Source organism: Bombyx mandarina, chromosome 09 (assembly GCF_030267445.1).
Source record: "Bombyx mandarina strain Sakado chromosome 09, ASM3026744v2".
In the NCBI taxonomy this organism is placed as follows: Eukaryota; Metazoa; Arthropoda; class Insecta; order Lepidoptera; family Bombycidae; genus Bombyx; species Bombyx mandarina.
Window position 1 is genome coordinate 61122 of NC_143216.1, and position 13494 is coordinate 74615.

The window sequence follows — 13494 nt, forward strand, 5'->3', positions numbered from 1 at the left end:
TAAATTTAAACAATTTAATTTATGGCCTGATGCATGTGACAACAATGGCGTACATAGCATTGGCAATTCATCGGCTCGAAAATGGAATACAATAATAATAATAATAATTAAAAAAAAAACAGTACTATTTTTTTAAGTATTCATAAAAATGTCTAAAAATTTCATGTCATATCAAAAAGAAGAAAAGAAGAAACGTTAATACAATGTCAAGCAACAGCAAGTCAGTTAAAGAACAACAAATGATTAACGATTAAAGTTAAGGTGCGTTTTTTCTCTCTTTTCCTATTCTGTCCTTAAATACACGCAACTTGTCGTGGAACACATCAAGATCGGGTATCACTGTGATAAGGGAATGATACTCATCAATTATTCTACGGAGAGGTGCCTGCCGTCCCAAATTAGATTTTACAGGTGGGGTGTAGAAAATATATTTGAGTTTCCCGCGAGGATAGGTACGGGGAACCTTTAATGCATGGCATGTTCTCTAGAAAGTAGCTACACTGATATTGACCGCTCACGACTTTGTGGAAGAAGGACATGTCCAATAAAAGTCTCCGTTCACGAAGAGAACACATTCGAAACCTAATTAGGCGCTCCTTGTAAGGATTTCTGTGTGAAAAACCGCTAGAATTATAAGCTAAATGCCTAGTGAACGTTCTGTGAATGCTCTCAACGCGCTGCCAATGCACGGCATAATACGGATTCCATACAACGCTGGCGAACTCAAGATGACTGCGCACCAAAGTTTGATAAAGCAAGATTTTGGTGCGCTGACGCCTAAATCCGCCCGAGTTACGTTTCAAAAACTTGAGCATTTGAGCTGCTTTTGTGACAGACTTGTTAATGTGCGAGGTGAATTTAAGTTGACTGTCAACTATCACGCCAAGATCTCGTATTTCGTTAACTTCTGCCAGTACTGTACCATCAAGCTTATATTCCGTAGCAAGTTGCTTTCTTTTTCTAGTGAATTTAATGTGAAAGCATTTATTTGCGTTGAGTGTCATACTGTTACAGCGACACCATTGTAGGATCGCATCTAGGTCACTTTGCAATTGGCGACAGTCGACAACAGAAACTATGGTTTTGTATATCTTGAGGTCATCGGCAAATAGTGACACCTTACAGTGACTTACTTTATCGACTATGTCGTTAATAAAGATTATGAAAAGAAGGGGTCCCAAATGTGATCCCTGGGGCACACCGGTATCTGCAAAATAAGTTTTTGAGTTAAATCCATTTACAGACACCGACTGAGGTCTCTGTTGCAAGTAAGACTCGAACCATTTCAAAAGTGGGCCATCCACACCGAACCCATATAATTTCCTCAAAAGAATTGAATGGTTAACTCGATCAAAATCACTGCTAAAGTCGGTGTAGATGGCGTCAACCTGCCTGCCTGAGTCAACTTGATCAGACACATTGGAAATATAAGGGACCAAGTTAGTGACGATTGAGCGACCACGTCTAAAGTCGTGCTGTGAGTCCGAGATGCTACTGTCCACAAGCCGAAAGATTACAGGATAGACAATCGATTCAAATAGCTTAGAGAAGCAAGACAGGATGGAAATAGGGCGATAGTTTTGAACGTCAGAATTTTCTCCTTTCTTAAAGACTGGTACAATGCGCGCTTTTTTCCACTCGGACGGAAATGTCCCATCCGCTAATGATCGGTTAAATATTAAGGACAGAAGCAGAGCCACAGCAGAGCCGCATCTTTTCACAAATACCGGCGGAATCCCATCTGGGCCAGCACCCTTCGCAGAGTCGATCTTTTTGATCGCTTTAAGCACCTCAATTTCTTCGATAGCCAATGAACACAATATCCGCTGTGGGGACCCGTAGCACTGAGATTCAAGCGTAAAGTTATCCGGAGCCGTTGAGCTGGGCAAGTAAATTGAGGCAAAATGTTCTGCAAAAAGATTCACAATGTCTGGGCCTGTTTTTACTACCTGATCTTTCAAGTTCATAGTTGCAGGTATGGATGAGTCACTACCTCTTTTATGTTTAATAAAGCTCCAGAAAAGCTTAGGGTTTTTAGGGATATTGGCTTCGATGTTATTCCTATAATCTGAGTAACATTTATCGTACATTGCGTGGCATCTAGAGCGGAGCAGACGGTATTCAATTCAATTTAAGAGATAAGGCAATCGAGATGAAACAATTCTTATGATCATACCCCATGGAACACACATTAACAAAAACGCAGAGAGAACCGAAATCCCTGCCGTATCTGCCACGATAAGCCCGTGCAGTAATATTTTGAGATTTGTACGAAGGGACTCCGTTATTGAACATACGATTGAGAAGTCTCAAGGCGGGTACAGGCCTCACGTTGTGTGTCTTAGTTCAGTAAACACATAGCACTAAGTGGGTTATGGCTTTTACTTACGTCTGGGCAGTAAATATATGAGGAGAACATTAATCATTGAAGTTATGAATAGTAGATGCAATGTTTGAGTCGCAAACATAACGTGAAGACACTAAGTTCAACACTTGTGAATGCGAAAGCAACTTTACGATCCATATTATCAGTCAAATTGTGTGATATTATTTTATTGGTATAATTTTGATCCAGGTTCAAAGTTCAGATGATTGTGCAATTCCACATACATGGATCATCGCAGCTTACTCCATCAGTCCAAGCACAGTAGTGCGCCAGTAATGGACGCGATGTTCAACATTACAGCAGAGCGTCAGAAGTTCTACGCTAGTGCAGCCTTCAAGGACATGTCTAAGAATAAAGACGTAGAGGTATGTTTGTTTGTGAAGTGATCTTAACATCGCGCAATCGCTCAGTTTCACATCGAGGTGCTCGGCGGGGACCGGCGGCAGAGCGTCCCTGCCAACCTTGGATGTATCATCAGCTGTCACTCCGCTCGAAGTAAAAGATTTAGGTAATAGAAGATATGAAGGGCGTCTCAGTACTAAGCACTTATTCGTTTCAAAATAAAAATAAAGTATTTCTTGAGATAGTTATGGTTATTTATTGGATTGTAAACGAAGACATGTTCCGATTTATTATGGAATAAAATATCTGTCAAATGACCCCCACGGCTCCGTCGACAGGCCATTATTCTTTTCCTGAATTTCCATGAATTTTTCATAGAATTGTGGCTGTATCTCACGGATGACCCGTTGGATCTCGAATTTCAACTCAAGAATTGTTTCTGGTTTCTTCGCATAAGCCTGAAATTCCTAAAAATTCCAAAGGAAAAAATCGCACTGCGTCAAATCGCATGATCTTGGTAGCCAATTTCATCAGCATTTCTAAAGAAAATATGTTCTGGACATCGTCACTGCAATAAAGTAATTTTTTATTTTAACTGAAGGTGGAGGTCTTTTGTCAAACTTCGCTGTGTAGAACTTCGTGCAATTTAAAGTTGTTGAGAACGATGCCGAATTGACGTTGTCATTGCTTATATTGGAGGACGAGCATATAGACATCTACCGCGTAAGCGTCGTCACCCATCTTGAGATAATATGGGTTCTAAGGTTTCAGTATAGTTACGACCCCCCACCCTTCAAACTAAAACGCATTACTGGTTCACGGCAGAAATCGGCAGGGTGGTAGTACACACCCGGGTGTACTCATAAGATGCCCTACCACCGGTAAAATCGCTTACACCAGCAATGTTTTCAAGAGATCGACCGGCACATTGACGGCACAGGAGTCTTGCTGTCCACAAACCGACCCGGTTTCTTCAAAATTTTTTACCACTCTTCGAATGGTTGGGACATTAGGTACGCTTTCTCGACTGAAAATTCTTCGAAGCCTGTGAGTGATCTCAGCATAGCTTTCCAAATGATTGTAACAAGATTTCAAAATTAAAAGGCGTTGCCTTTCTTAGAGCGCTCCATTTTCAATAATCGTAATAAACATTATGTGACAGCTGCCAAATTTCGGAGTTTCAAAGCCACTTAAACATTAAATGTATCTATGGTTGCCACTGGCACAAAAAAATGACACTAAATTTAAAAAACAATTCTTACTAGGACACCCAATTTAACAGCAAAAAGCTCTGACTCCGACGACATGTTTTATTTATGTTTCAAATCTGTACCCGGCCAACCCATCGTTATGTTTGTCATTATTTCCAATGCCGTTATGTTGTAGCTCGTTTGAAATAAACCCATGCGATTCGACGCATCGTTCCTGTTGCTTCACAAACGAAGCAGACAGCTACCGTTCGATTAGACTTGAGTCTCTTGGCAAATTGTATGAGCGTTCCTCTGGTACTTTCGTTGGCTCGGACTTCATTTGCAGCCCGTATTCAAAAGCAAAATGCCCAGCTTGGATCCCGCTTCTAACACTCGCTTTTAGTAAGGTACAATGGATCCAGGGTCCATCCTTTCATTTAGTTAGAATTAAAGCGCTTCCCACCTGTTTGTCTGTTAGAGGTCACATCGTTGTAATGCTAATAACGCTTGAGAGATGCCCGGAGACAGTGCGCTGTTGACTACATTTTAAACCTCCTTGGAAAAGAAAAAATATGTCGTATAGCTGAAGCAATGTCTGGTGGAATCAATGGTCCGATATTCGTGTTTGTAGGTGGAGGCGACAAACTTAGTCACTTTGTTTGAAACAGAAAAGCTTCACGGATGTTAATAGCGATTCATTGCAAGGTTCCCACTGCTTCTGTGAGATGAATTCTCTATTGAGTTCTATGCAGCTATCTCGTTGTACTGTCGTCGTACAATATATGAGGAACTAGGCTACCGGTCACTACGTGTTTCTCTTTCCCTTCAGCGGTATTCTCTATAGTCTTCGATATGTATTTGTGCTGTAAAAAATATTGCTTTATACTGCACTGGGTCTATGGATTCCCGGGCCACCTAGTGTTAAGCGTTACCTGATGCTATAATATAACAAGAAAACAAATGTTTAAATTGACTGCACCTAATGTTAGACAAGTAGACACTAACATTATAAATGATCATAAGTAGAGAGGGGCTTGAGTTTCTCGCAACGGTATTTCTTGGCATGAAGATTGAGTTGCGGTCACAGCGGGGTCAGCACGCGTCCAAACTAGCGAGCGGATGTAGTTGTGCAGCGTGCTGTGGAGGCGGCCCGTCTCGCGCTGCGGGACCACGCTGTCGGTGTGCAACTGTTTCCGTCCGGCAGAAGAGGGTGGTTCGTGGCTTATCATATGTACTCGTGGGACTCCTCGAGGGAACGCTTTAAGGAAATCAATGTTCAACCTTCAGGCTCAAGAATATGCTTGCGGCTTACTAATCCCAACGGCTCTAATTAATAACGGAACTCTTATAGGTGGGTGGCTGCGTGGACACATCCTCAACAACATCTCACAAGGCTTCAATACTGCCTGTTCATAATTTAAGAAAATGAACTAAACGAGCTCTATTGTAAACGAAAGCTATTTAAGCTACGCGAGTTGAGACGCTCGCTCTACACCTACTGAATATTGTAATCCCGTTACAACTATATTTTTTGTAGTTGAATCACTATAGTGCTATATATATAGGCAAAAAATATATTATAACACTTAAAAATAAACGCATTGTCCCTCAGTTTGTTTCGCCGGTCCTTACCACGACTGCGACTCTCCTCCTGGCTCTTCGAGCTGTGGTATTTTCACGACCAGTAAGAATGTGCAGTAGCATCCATATTAAAAGAAATGATTGTGAATTTGAATGTAGAATAAAAATTATTAGCATCTATTTAAGTTGTAAGTAATTCCTTTATACCGAATAGTCGGGTAGGTCCGGATTGTGACACCGCTCCATCGGGTTCCATGAGGCCCTTCCCAGGCGTCTAGTCCACTGAGAATATATTATGTATATAGTTCTACAGTACTAGCCCTTTTACAAGTTCACAAAGCTTGATTGTTGTTGTTGTCGTTAGGTGGTGTACACCTGGGAGATGGACTTGAACCGCAGCCTGCTGGGCGCGTCCACGATCCTGGTCCCCCGCGCTACCACCGCCAGCCCCCCCGCGCCCCTCATGCCGCCCTGGGCACATAACTCCTGGATCTGCGTCTTCTCTATCATGCTCATTATAGCCGTCGGAGGAAACGCTATAGTCATATGGATTGTGATCGGTACGGGGTCCTCATATTTGAACACTGCTACAGTACGGAGCGAACGCTAGCATGACGTGCAGCTTACCTTTTGATAAGTTGTGACCCGCACCCATGAATTAGCGCACCATTAACCGCATAATAGTCACGCGACTAAGCAATACACAGTAAGATGTTCGGAATAATATGTAAAATGAATTCGCCTGTTTGTTGTTGAACAGCTCACAAGCGCATGCGCACAGTGACCAACTACTTCCTCGTGAACCTGTCGCTGGCGGACCTCATGATGGCCGCGCTCAACTGCCTCTTCAACTTCATCTACATGCTCCACAGGTATCGACAACCTTTCTCTGTACCTACTACTTGTTATTAGTTCCAATAGAACACTGTGCGCATGACCAAGGTTGAATGATCTTGTTACTGCTGCTAAAAGTGAATATCTTCACCCAAAGCTACTTGCTTATTGCATTCAAGTACGGGCACTTTCAACTCGTCATAACCTAATAAAGATTTGCCACTGAACAATCGATCGGTACGAAACTTAGGGCTTTCCCTTTGCCAGCACATGCTGGTACATACCCAATGTGTACAACGCTTCATGAACATTGACAACAGTTATCAAATATATTTAAAACGAGCACGACTAGAACTAGAACAGGCGCACGTCCCCAGGCACGGACACAGGACCATTCAGGACCACTCAAACTTGAGCAGTCAAACTCACGCGGATTGGTCAATCACGTAGTCACCTGTGTGACAGTAAACAATCACTATTACGATACTTTTCATTTTTATTTTAAAACATTTAAAAGCAAGATCCAAAATACAGTCTCTGCGCTGCACTCGCACGAGATGCTAGTGTGTTGTTTATTTAAAAATACGTTCCGCGCATCGGTCAGCGCGTTGCTGGGGGCATACCCAACACCGTTGGGTAGCCGGCGACCGCGCCGCTGATAACGAGGGTAGATAATCAACACGAAACAATGGAGGTGCGGTCGAGCAGGAGTACTTTGAGTGAGCAGGAGTTGATTGGTGATGAGGTAGAACAATATCAAGAAGAGAATTCTATGCAAGAGATGAATGCGATGGAAGATTGGTTAAGACCAGAGAAGAGAAAAGATGCTAACAGTGACGATGAATGGACAACGATTAAATCGAAGCAGAAGAAGCTTAAACCGGAAGTTGAGAAAATAGAGATGTACTTAACTGGTAGTGAGCCGCTGCCGAAACAATTTTCTTTAGCGAAAATGTTTTGTGAGATGGATATTACCGATGTGGACCGCGTAAAATATGTTAACCCATACAAAGTACGTATCGATGTACAGAACCCACTGAGCGCAGAGAGGATTGAAAAAAGTTCTAAGATAGCAGATAAAGGCTGGCGTGTACAAAGAGCTATGGAGAAGAATTTATCATATGGTGTTATTCGCGACATAGACTTGGAAATATCCGACAAAGAGATTTTTGACACAATATCGTGCCCCAAACCAGCAGAACTGGTATCTATATTCCGTCTCAACCGGCGCAGTAGCTCGGGCGACGGATGGGTACCTAGTGAGTCGGTGCGGTTATGTTTTAAGGGTGCGTTCATACCTGCGTATGTTTCTATAGGGGGGCTAAGAATCCGCGTGGACCGATACGTCTTCCCAGTATCCCAGTGCGGGTTGTGCTGGAAATTAGGACACCCTACAAAGAGATGTCCCACAAACAAAGAAATTTGTCCAAAGTGTGGAGGTAAACATAACAACTGTGAAACCACTACATTTAGCTGCGTCAACTGTAAAGGGGGGCATATGGCCATGTATAAAGGCTGTCCTGTATTTTTGAAAGAAAAGAGGCTTAGAGAAATCATGGCTGAATTTAATTGCACTTACAGAAAGGCTCTGACGATGTATGTAGCCCCTAGTTCTCCAGTACAGGTGCCCAAAAAGTTTAGTTTCACCGCTACCCCTGCTCCTCCGCTAATGGAGTACATCTCATCCGTGCCACCAAAAACCTTGCAGAGTAACGCACCGACTTTTGCTAGCGTCTTACAGACAAAAGCGGAGATTCACATAGAAGAAAACGCTAAACAAACACCACGATCGGTTTCGAAAAAACAACGTCGTCGTCGTAGGGAACCTGATGTATCTGTATTGGACTCGGCTGCTGAAGCTGAAATAGAAGAGATGCCCGGGAAAAATGTGCCTCTGGAACAGAAAGAAAGAAGAAATGTGAATTTTGTAGAGTTATTGAATAAATTGAAAGATCTTTTTTTTTTAAAAACAGTGTCGCTAGAATCTAAAGTGAAAAGTGTACTTAAGTGTTGCATCGAATGGTTGATCTTGGTTGCGGTAGACAATATTTCCGACTGGCCAGTATTGAAAAACATATTAGATCTGTTTATGGACTATGGATAAAAATAAAAAACCTGTGAAATTAACTATACTACAATGGAATGCTCAAAGTTTAAGACCTAAATTATTAGAGTTTGAAAATATTTTATTTAAAGAGAAAGTCCACATTGCTACCGTGAGTGAAACATGGTTAGAATCGAACAATCGTCTTAAAATAACTAACTATATTATTTATCGTAGGGATAGGGACGACGGCTATGGCGGGGTTGCCATTTTTGTTCACAAATCTATTAATTCACAACTTTTTGATATACAAAACCCGGTTTAGAAATAATAGGTATTAAGGTTCACAATTGTAGGGATATTGAATATATATTCTCCGTGTATTGTGCTCCATCGGTACGCACTAGCCAACAGGATTGGGATGTGTTATTTTCATTGGTGAGTAAAAAAGCTTTAATTTTGGGCGATTTCAATGCGCACCACACTAACTGGTCTAATAAAAGTGATGCCAGAGGATTACAAATTTTTGAGGCTATCACAGATAATAGGTTCATTTCACTAAACGATGGTAAGTCAACACGTTTACGATCTAATAACAATAACAATCAGTTGCAACATTCCGCGCCTGATATATCTTTTGTCTCCTCCGATTTAGCTTTATTATTTGACTGGCGTATTTTAAACGAAACCCTCGGCAGTGACCATTTATTTATAAAAATTACTACCTCTTTTGATGTTTTACCTAGGAACATTTTACGGCGCAATTTCAAGTTAGCCGATTGGGACGGTTATATGACATTACTGGAATCTTTATGTAGTAATTATATCGTGTCGGAGAACCTACAAATAGGGTACGATCATTTTATAGAATATCTAAATATAGCAGCAGACGTTCATGTTCCATATATTCGATATAATACAGATCCCAGTAGTACTTTCTCACCTAAACCCTATTGGAACGCAGATTTGTCTCGATCAGTAGCGATACGTAGATTGGCCCTTTCGACGTTTAGACGCAATCCGACGCCTAGGAACTTGAAACTACTTAATGAAAAAATACGTGACTCACAAAAACTGATCAGAAATACTAGACATAAAGCTTGGCAGGGATATTGTACAGCAATAGATGGCGCAACAACGCAAAGTGAGATGTGGCAAAGAATGCAATGGTTTAAAGGCCGTAGAACTTCTAAACAATACGTCAGTGACGAAAACGCTAGTACCCTTCTGTATAGTATGACACCAGATTACGTCTCCCCTAAAAACCCATCATTTTCCTCTTGTAATTATAAATTAGAAATTCCTATCACTAGTCATGAACTGGAACGCTGTATCCGCGCAAAGGATACCGCACCCGGGTGTGATAATATTTCTTATTCAATGATTAAGCACTTGCCTGAGAACGCATTGGTTATGTTGTTATCACTTTATAACCGTTTTTACGACACCGGTTTCGTACCGGCCCAGTGGCGAGATGTCGCCATCACACCTGTACCTAAGCCCGGACGTGACCCTCACAGCGCATCTGCATTTAGACCTATTGCAATGATGTCGTGTTTATGTAAGATTTTCTACAGCATTTTAAGAAATCGTTTAGAATGGTTTATTGAAAAAAATAATTTACTCTCACCGGATACTACCGGATTTAGAAAAAGCCGTTCTACATCAAATAATCTCGTCAATTTAGTTTCGCAAATCCATTCAGCGTTTTCAGTCAATAACTTGACAATAGGTTGTTTTCTTGATATAGATAACGCATACAATAACATAAACATAAAATCGTTAATCCAGACTTTAGATCAAATAGGAGTGGGAAATAAAATGTGTCGATACCTCTGGAACTTTTTAAAAATAAAAAAATTAAGAATATACACTGGAAACTCATATATTTGCCGTTCTTCTGGTCAAGGTTTAGCTCAAGGCGACCCGATCTCGCCGTTGTTGTTTAACATAGCTACTATGCACATCTGCAGCTATATAACAAATGATGCGGTATCTATCTCTCAATACGCGGACGACTTTGTGTTGTATACGAGCATTAGTAATATTAGTGAGGGTGCTAATTGCCTACAAACTTCTTTAAACAAAATGATTACATCGCTTTCAGACATAGGCTTGGAAATCTCGTCATCTAAAAGTAAAGTATGTATATTCAAAAGAGGGTATAGAAGAGAACATGTCAAGCTTTTTATTAACAACATACCGTTACAAGTAGTAGATTGTGTCAAGTACTTGGGTTTCTGGTTAGACCGCTCGCTAAAATGGAACAAACATATTGAGGAATTAATCGAGAAATGTTCGAAAACATTAAAAATTTTTAAAGTTTTAGCCGGTTCAGGGTGGGGAGTACATCCAGATCATTTAAGACGATTATATATATCTATCGTTCGTTCTAGATTAGACTATGGCAGTTTCCTTTATGACAACGCAGTTAAGAGTAAGACAGTTAAGCTCGATAGACTCCAAAATCAGTGTATGAGAGTGATTGGTGGTTTTGTGAAAAGTACGCCTATACATGTAATGGAATGGGAGCTCAATTTGCAACCATTATTTGTGCGTAGGTACTATCTAGCCGGTCAATTTTGGTTGAAAGCTAAATCATTCAAAGATAACAAACTAATTGTGTCACTGAATCGACTTGTAGAACTTTGTCGTGACGTAGTATATTGGAGACGGAGGAAAAAACCTTTGTTAGTAACAGTACATGAATCACTCGATATCTATCCTATTTATACTTCTCAGCAAATGGAATGTTTCTCTCTTGATACATGGGTAAGCAGTGTGGACCTATCTAATATAATTAAAACTAAAATCGATGATTTGGAAAAGGCTAAACGTACTTATAATTGTGATTTCGTAAAACGTACATGCAATCAATATTTAAATTTAAATTATTCGAACTATTATTCAATTTATACTGATGGATCGCAGGAAGGGGACGAGTCGGGCTTGGCAGTGTTCGACCCGCAGACGCAAGGTTCTATTAAAGTTAAACTAACGGCTAAAGTATCTATAATGTATGTAGAATTTTTAGCAATTGCAGAAGCAGTGTCTTATGTCGCGTCATTTGAATCCGGTAATTTTGTAATACTGACGGACTCCAAGAGTGCGTTACAACACTTGGCTCGATGTACCTCGATCTTTCGAGGCGCACCGATAGCCTACAGGATCTTGGAGACCGTTAGTAAAATGCAGAAAAAGAATATAGTGTTGCAATGGGTGCCGGCTCACATTGGATTGTACGGAAATGAAGTAGCTGATCGTCTAGCGAAAGAAGCCGTCACTGACGGATTGTTTCTTGATTGTTTACCTTACTTTAGTGATATTATTTATTTAGTTAGAAGACAATGCATAGATATTTGGAAAGAATATTTTGACGAGAGATCACGAACTAAAGGTATTTGGTATAGAACCATACAGCCCAGCCTTTCTCGTCTCCCTTGGTTCACAGGAGTAGATATGCATCGAAACCATATTGTGACTGCCTTCAGACTTCGGTCTGGACACATTCCTCTAAATAGTTTTGGATTTTTGATGAAAATATGCGATTCACCAAACTGTGACGAGTGTGGAGTAGTCGAGGATGCAACCCACATAATGAAGGAGTGTGTACGGAGTGAAGCGGAGCGCAGTGGCTTTATGTTAGAATGTGATTTATGTGCAATGGATGTAGGCGTCTATAACAGCATCTTGGCCTCCCCCTTGTCGAGGGCAGCCAGAATGCTATATAAGTTGGTAGACGTAAGTATAAAGCGTCGCGTTTAAATTTTTTGTGTAAACTTTGAGGGTGACGTCTCGAAACCGAGAAAACCCTCTTTATTAAAAAAAAAAAAAAAGATCCAAAATAAACGACTCATGAAAATTAGGAATTCCCGGCTTAGTGACATCCTTCTTCGATGGAGACATAAGTCTCATCACTTCCTTTCTCTTCGTTTGCACGTCGCAGCGGGAATCGTAAGCGAGGGGAATTTATTCCGTTACGTGCCAGAAAGCGGATCATTTTTTCTTAGAACAACAATAATTTACAACAATAATATGAAGTCGTCGTGGCCTAAAGGATAAGATGTCCGGTGCATTTGTATCGAGCGATGCACCGGTGGTCGAATCTCGCTGGCGGGTACTAATTTTTCTAATGAAATACGTACTAAACAAATGTTCACGATTGACTTCCACGGTGAAGGATTAACACCGTGCAACAAAAATCAAACCCGCAAAATTATAATTTGCGTAATTACTGGTGGTAGGACCTCTTGTGAGTCCGCGCGGATAGGTACCACCGCCCCGCCTATTTCTGTCGTGAAGCAGTAATGCGTTTCGGTTTGAAGGGTGGGACAGCCGTTGTGACTATACTGAGACCTTAGAACGATATCTCAAGGTGTGTGGCGCATTTACGTTGTAGATGTCTATGGGCTCCAGTAACCACTTAACACCAGGTGGGCTGTGAGCTCGTCCACACATCTAAGCAATAAAAAAAAAAGAAGAGATTTATTTCATAATCTGGTTTTATAAAGAGATTTATAAAATTTTTTTTTCATAGTGAAAAGTCATCTCGAATAAAGGGAGCCCTCGTCCCGAGGGTTGTTTGTTAAGTCAACCGTACAGCCACCCGGTCACGTGTGCCTTCTAATCACTGACATATCGGGCCGCGCGTCACGCACTGTATTTTCGTTTCGTTCGATTTTGTTGTTTTTTCTTTTCTATTTCCATAATCCATCGTCATAACGAAGCTTAGGATAATTATACGAGTTTTTATTGAAATAGATACATTGGTTCGTTTAGAAAGCTAATGATAAATTAGGAGGTAGCTCTTAGTGGTAGAGGGCTGCACTGCACTACTGCACGGGCGGCACACAGTACGAGTACACTCGCGTAACAATCAGTCGTACACCGGCACAGTTGAGGGCGCGGCGCGTGCTACTAGTCTACTAGCTCGGTACTAGTCGGTACACAACTTGGGATGCCACTACCGTGGGTGGCTCTACGTACGTTCTGCCACTTTAGGATTTCAATAAAAAATCTATTAGGCATTTACTTTATTACTCAACCGCGGTTACTTTTTTGGAACATAAACTTTATAAAAAACAGCTATAGAGCTTATATTAAATTACTTATTATTA

General features: G+C 41.0%; 2 protein-coding genes across 3 annotated transcripts in view; both read left to right on the top strand.

Moving 5' to 3' along the window:
- The first annotated feature begins 2581 nt into the window (after positions 1–2581).
- The window catches only part of NGR-A32 (neuropeptide receptor A32), a 48388-nt gene continuing 37475 nt past the window's right edge, over positions 2582–13494 (top strand). For both annotated transcript variants that reach the window (XM_028188193.2, XM_089729614.1), the window contains exons 1-3: positions 2582–2751; positions 5864–6059; positions 6260–6371. In XM_028188193.2, the coding sequence (XP_028043994.2) occupies positions 2611–2751; positions 5864–6059; positions 6260–6371 (449 nt within the window). In that variant the 5' untranslated portion in view covers positions 2582–2610. The remainder of the gene's footprint in view (positions 2752–5863; positions 6060–6259; positions 6372–13494) is intronic.
- LOC149502275 (uncharacterized) lies at positions 6867–8678 on the top strand. Its single transcript, XM_089729612.1, has one exon. It carries the CDS (start codon positions 7022–7024, stop codon positions 8435–8437), a length of 1416 nt encoding a protein of 471 aa, XP_089585738.1. The 5' UTR covers positions 6867–7021; the 3' UTR covers positions 8438–8678.

Coding starts and splice junctions, on each gene's coding strand:
- LOC149502275 (XM_089729612.1), top strand. CDS start 7,022: ATGGAGGTGCGGTCGAGCAGGAGTACTTTGAGTGAGCAGGAGTTGATT.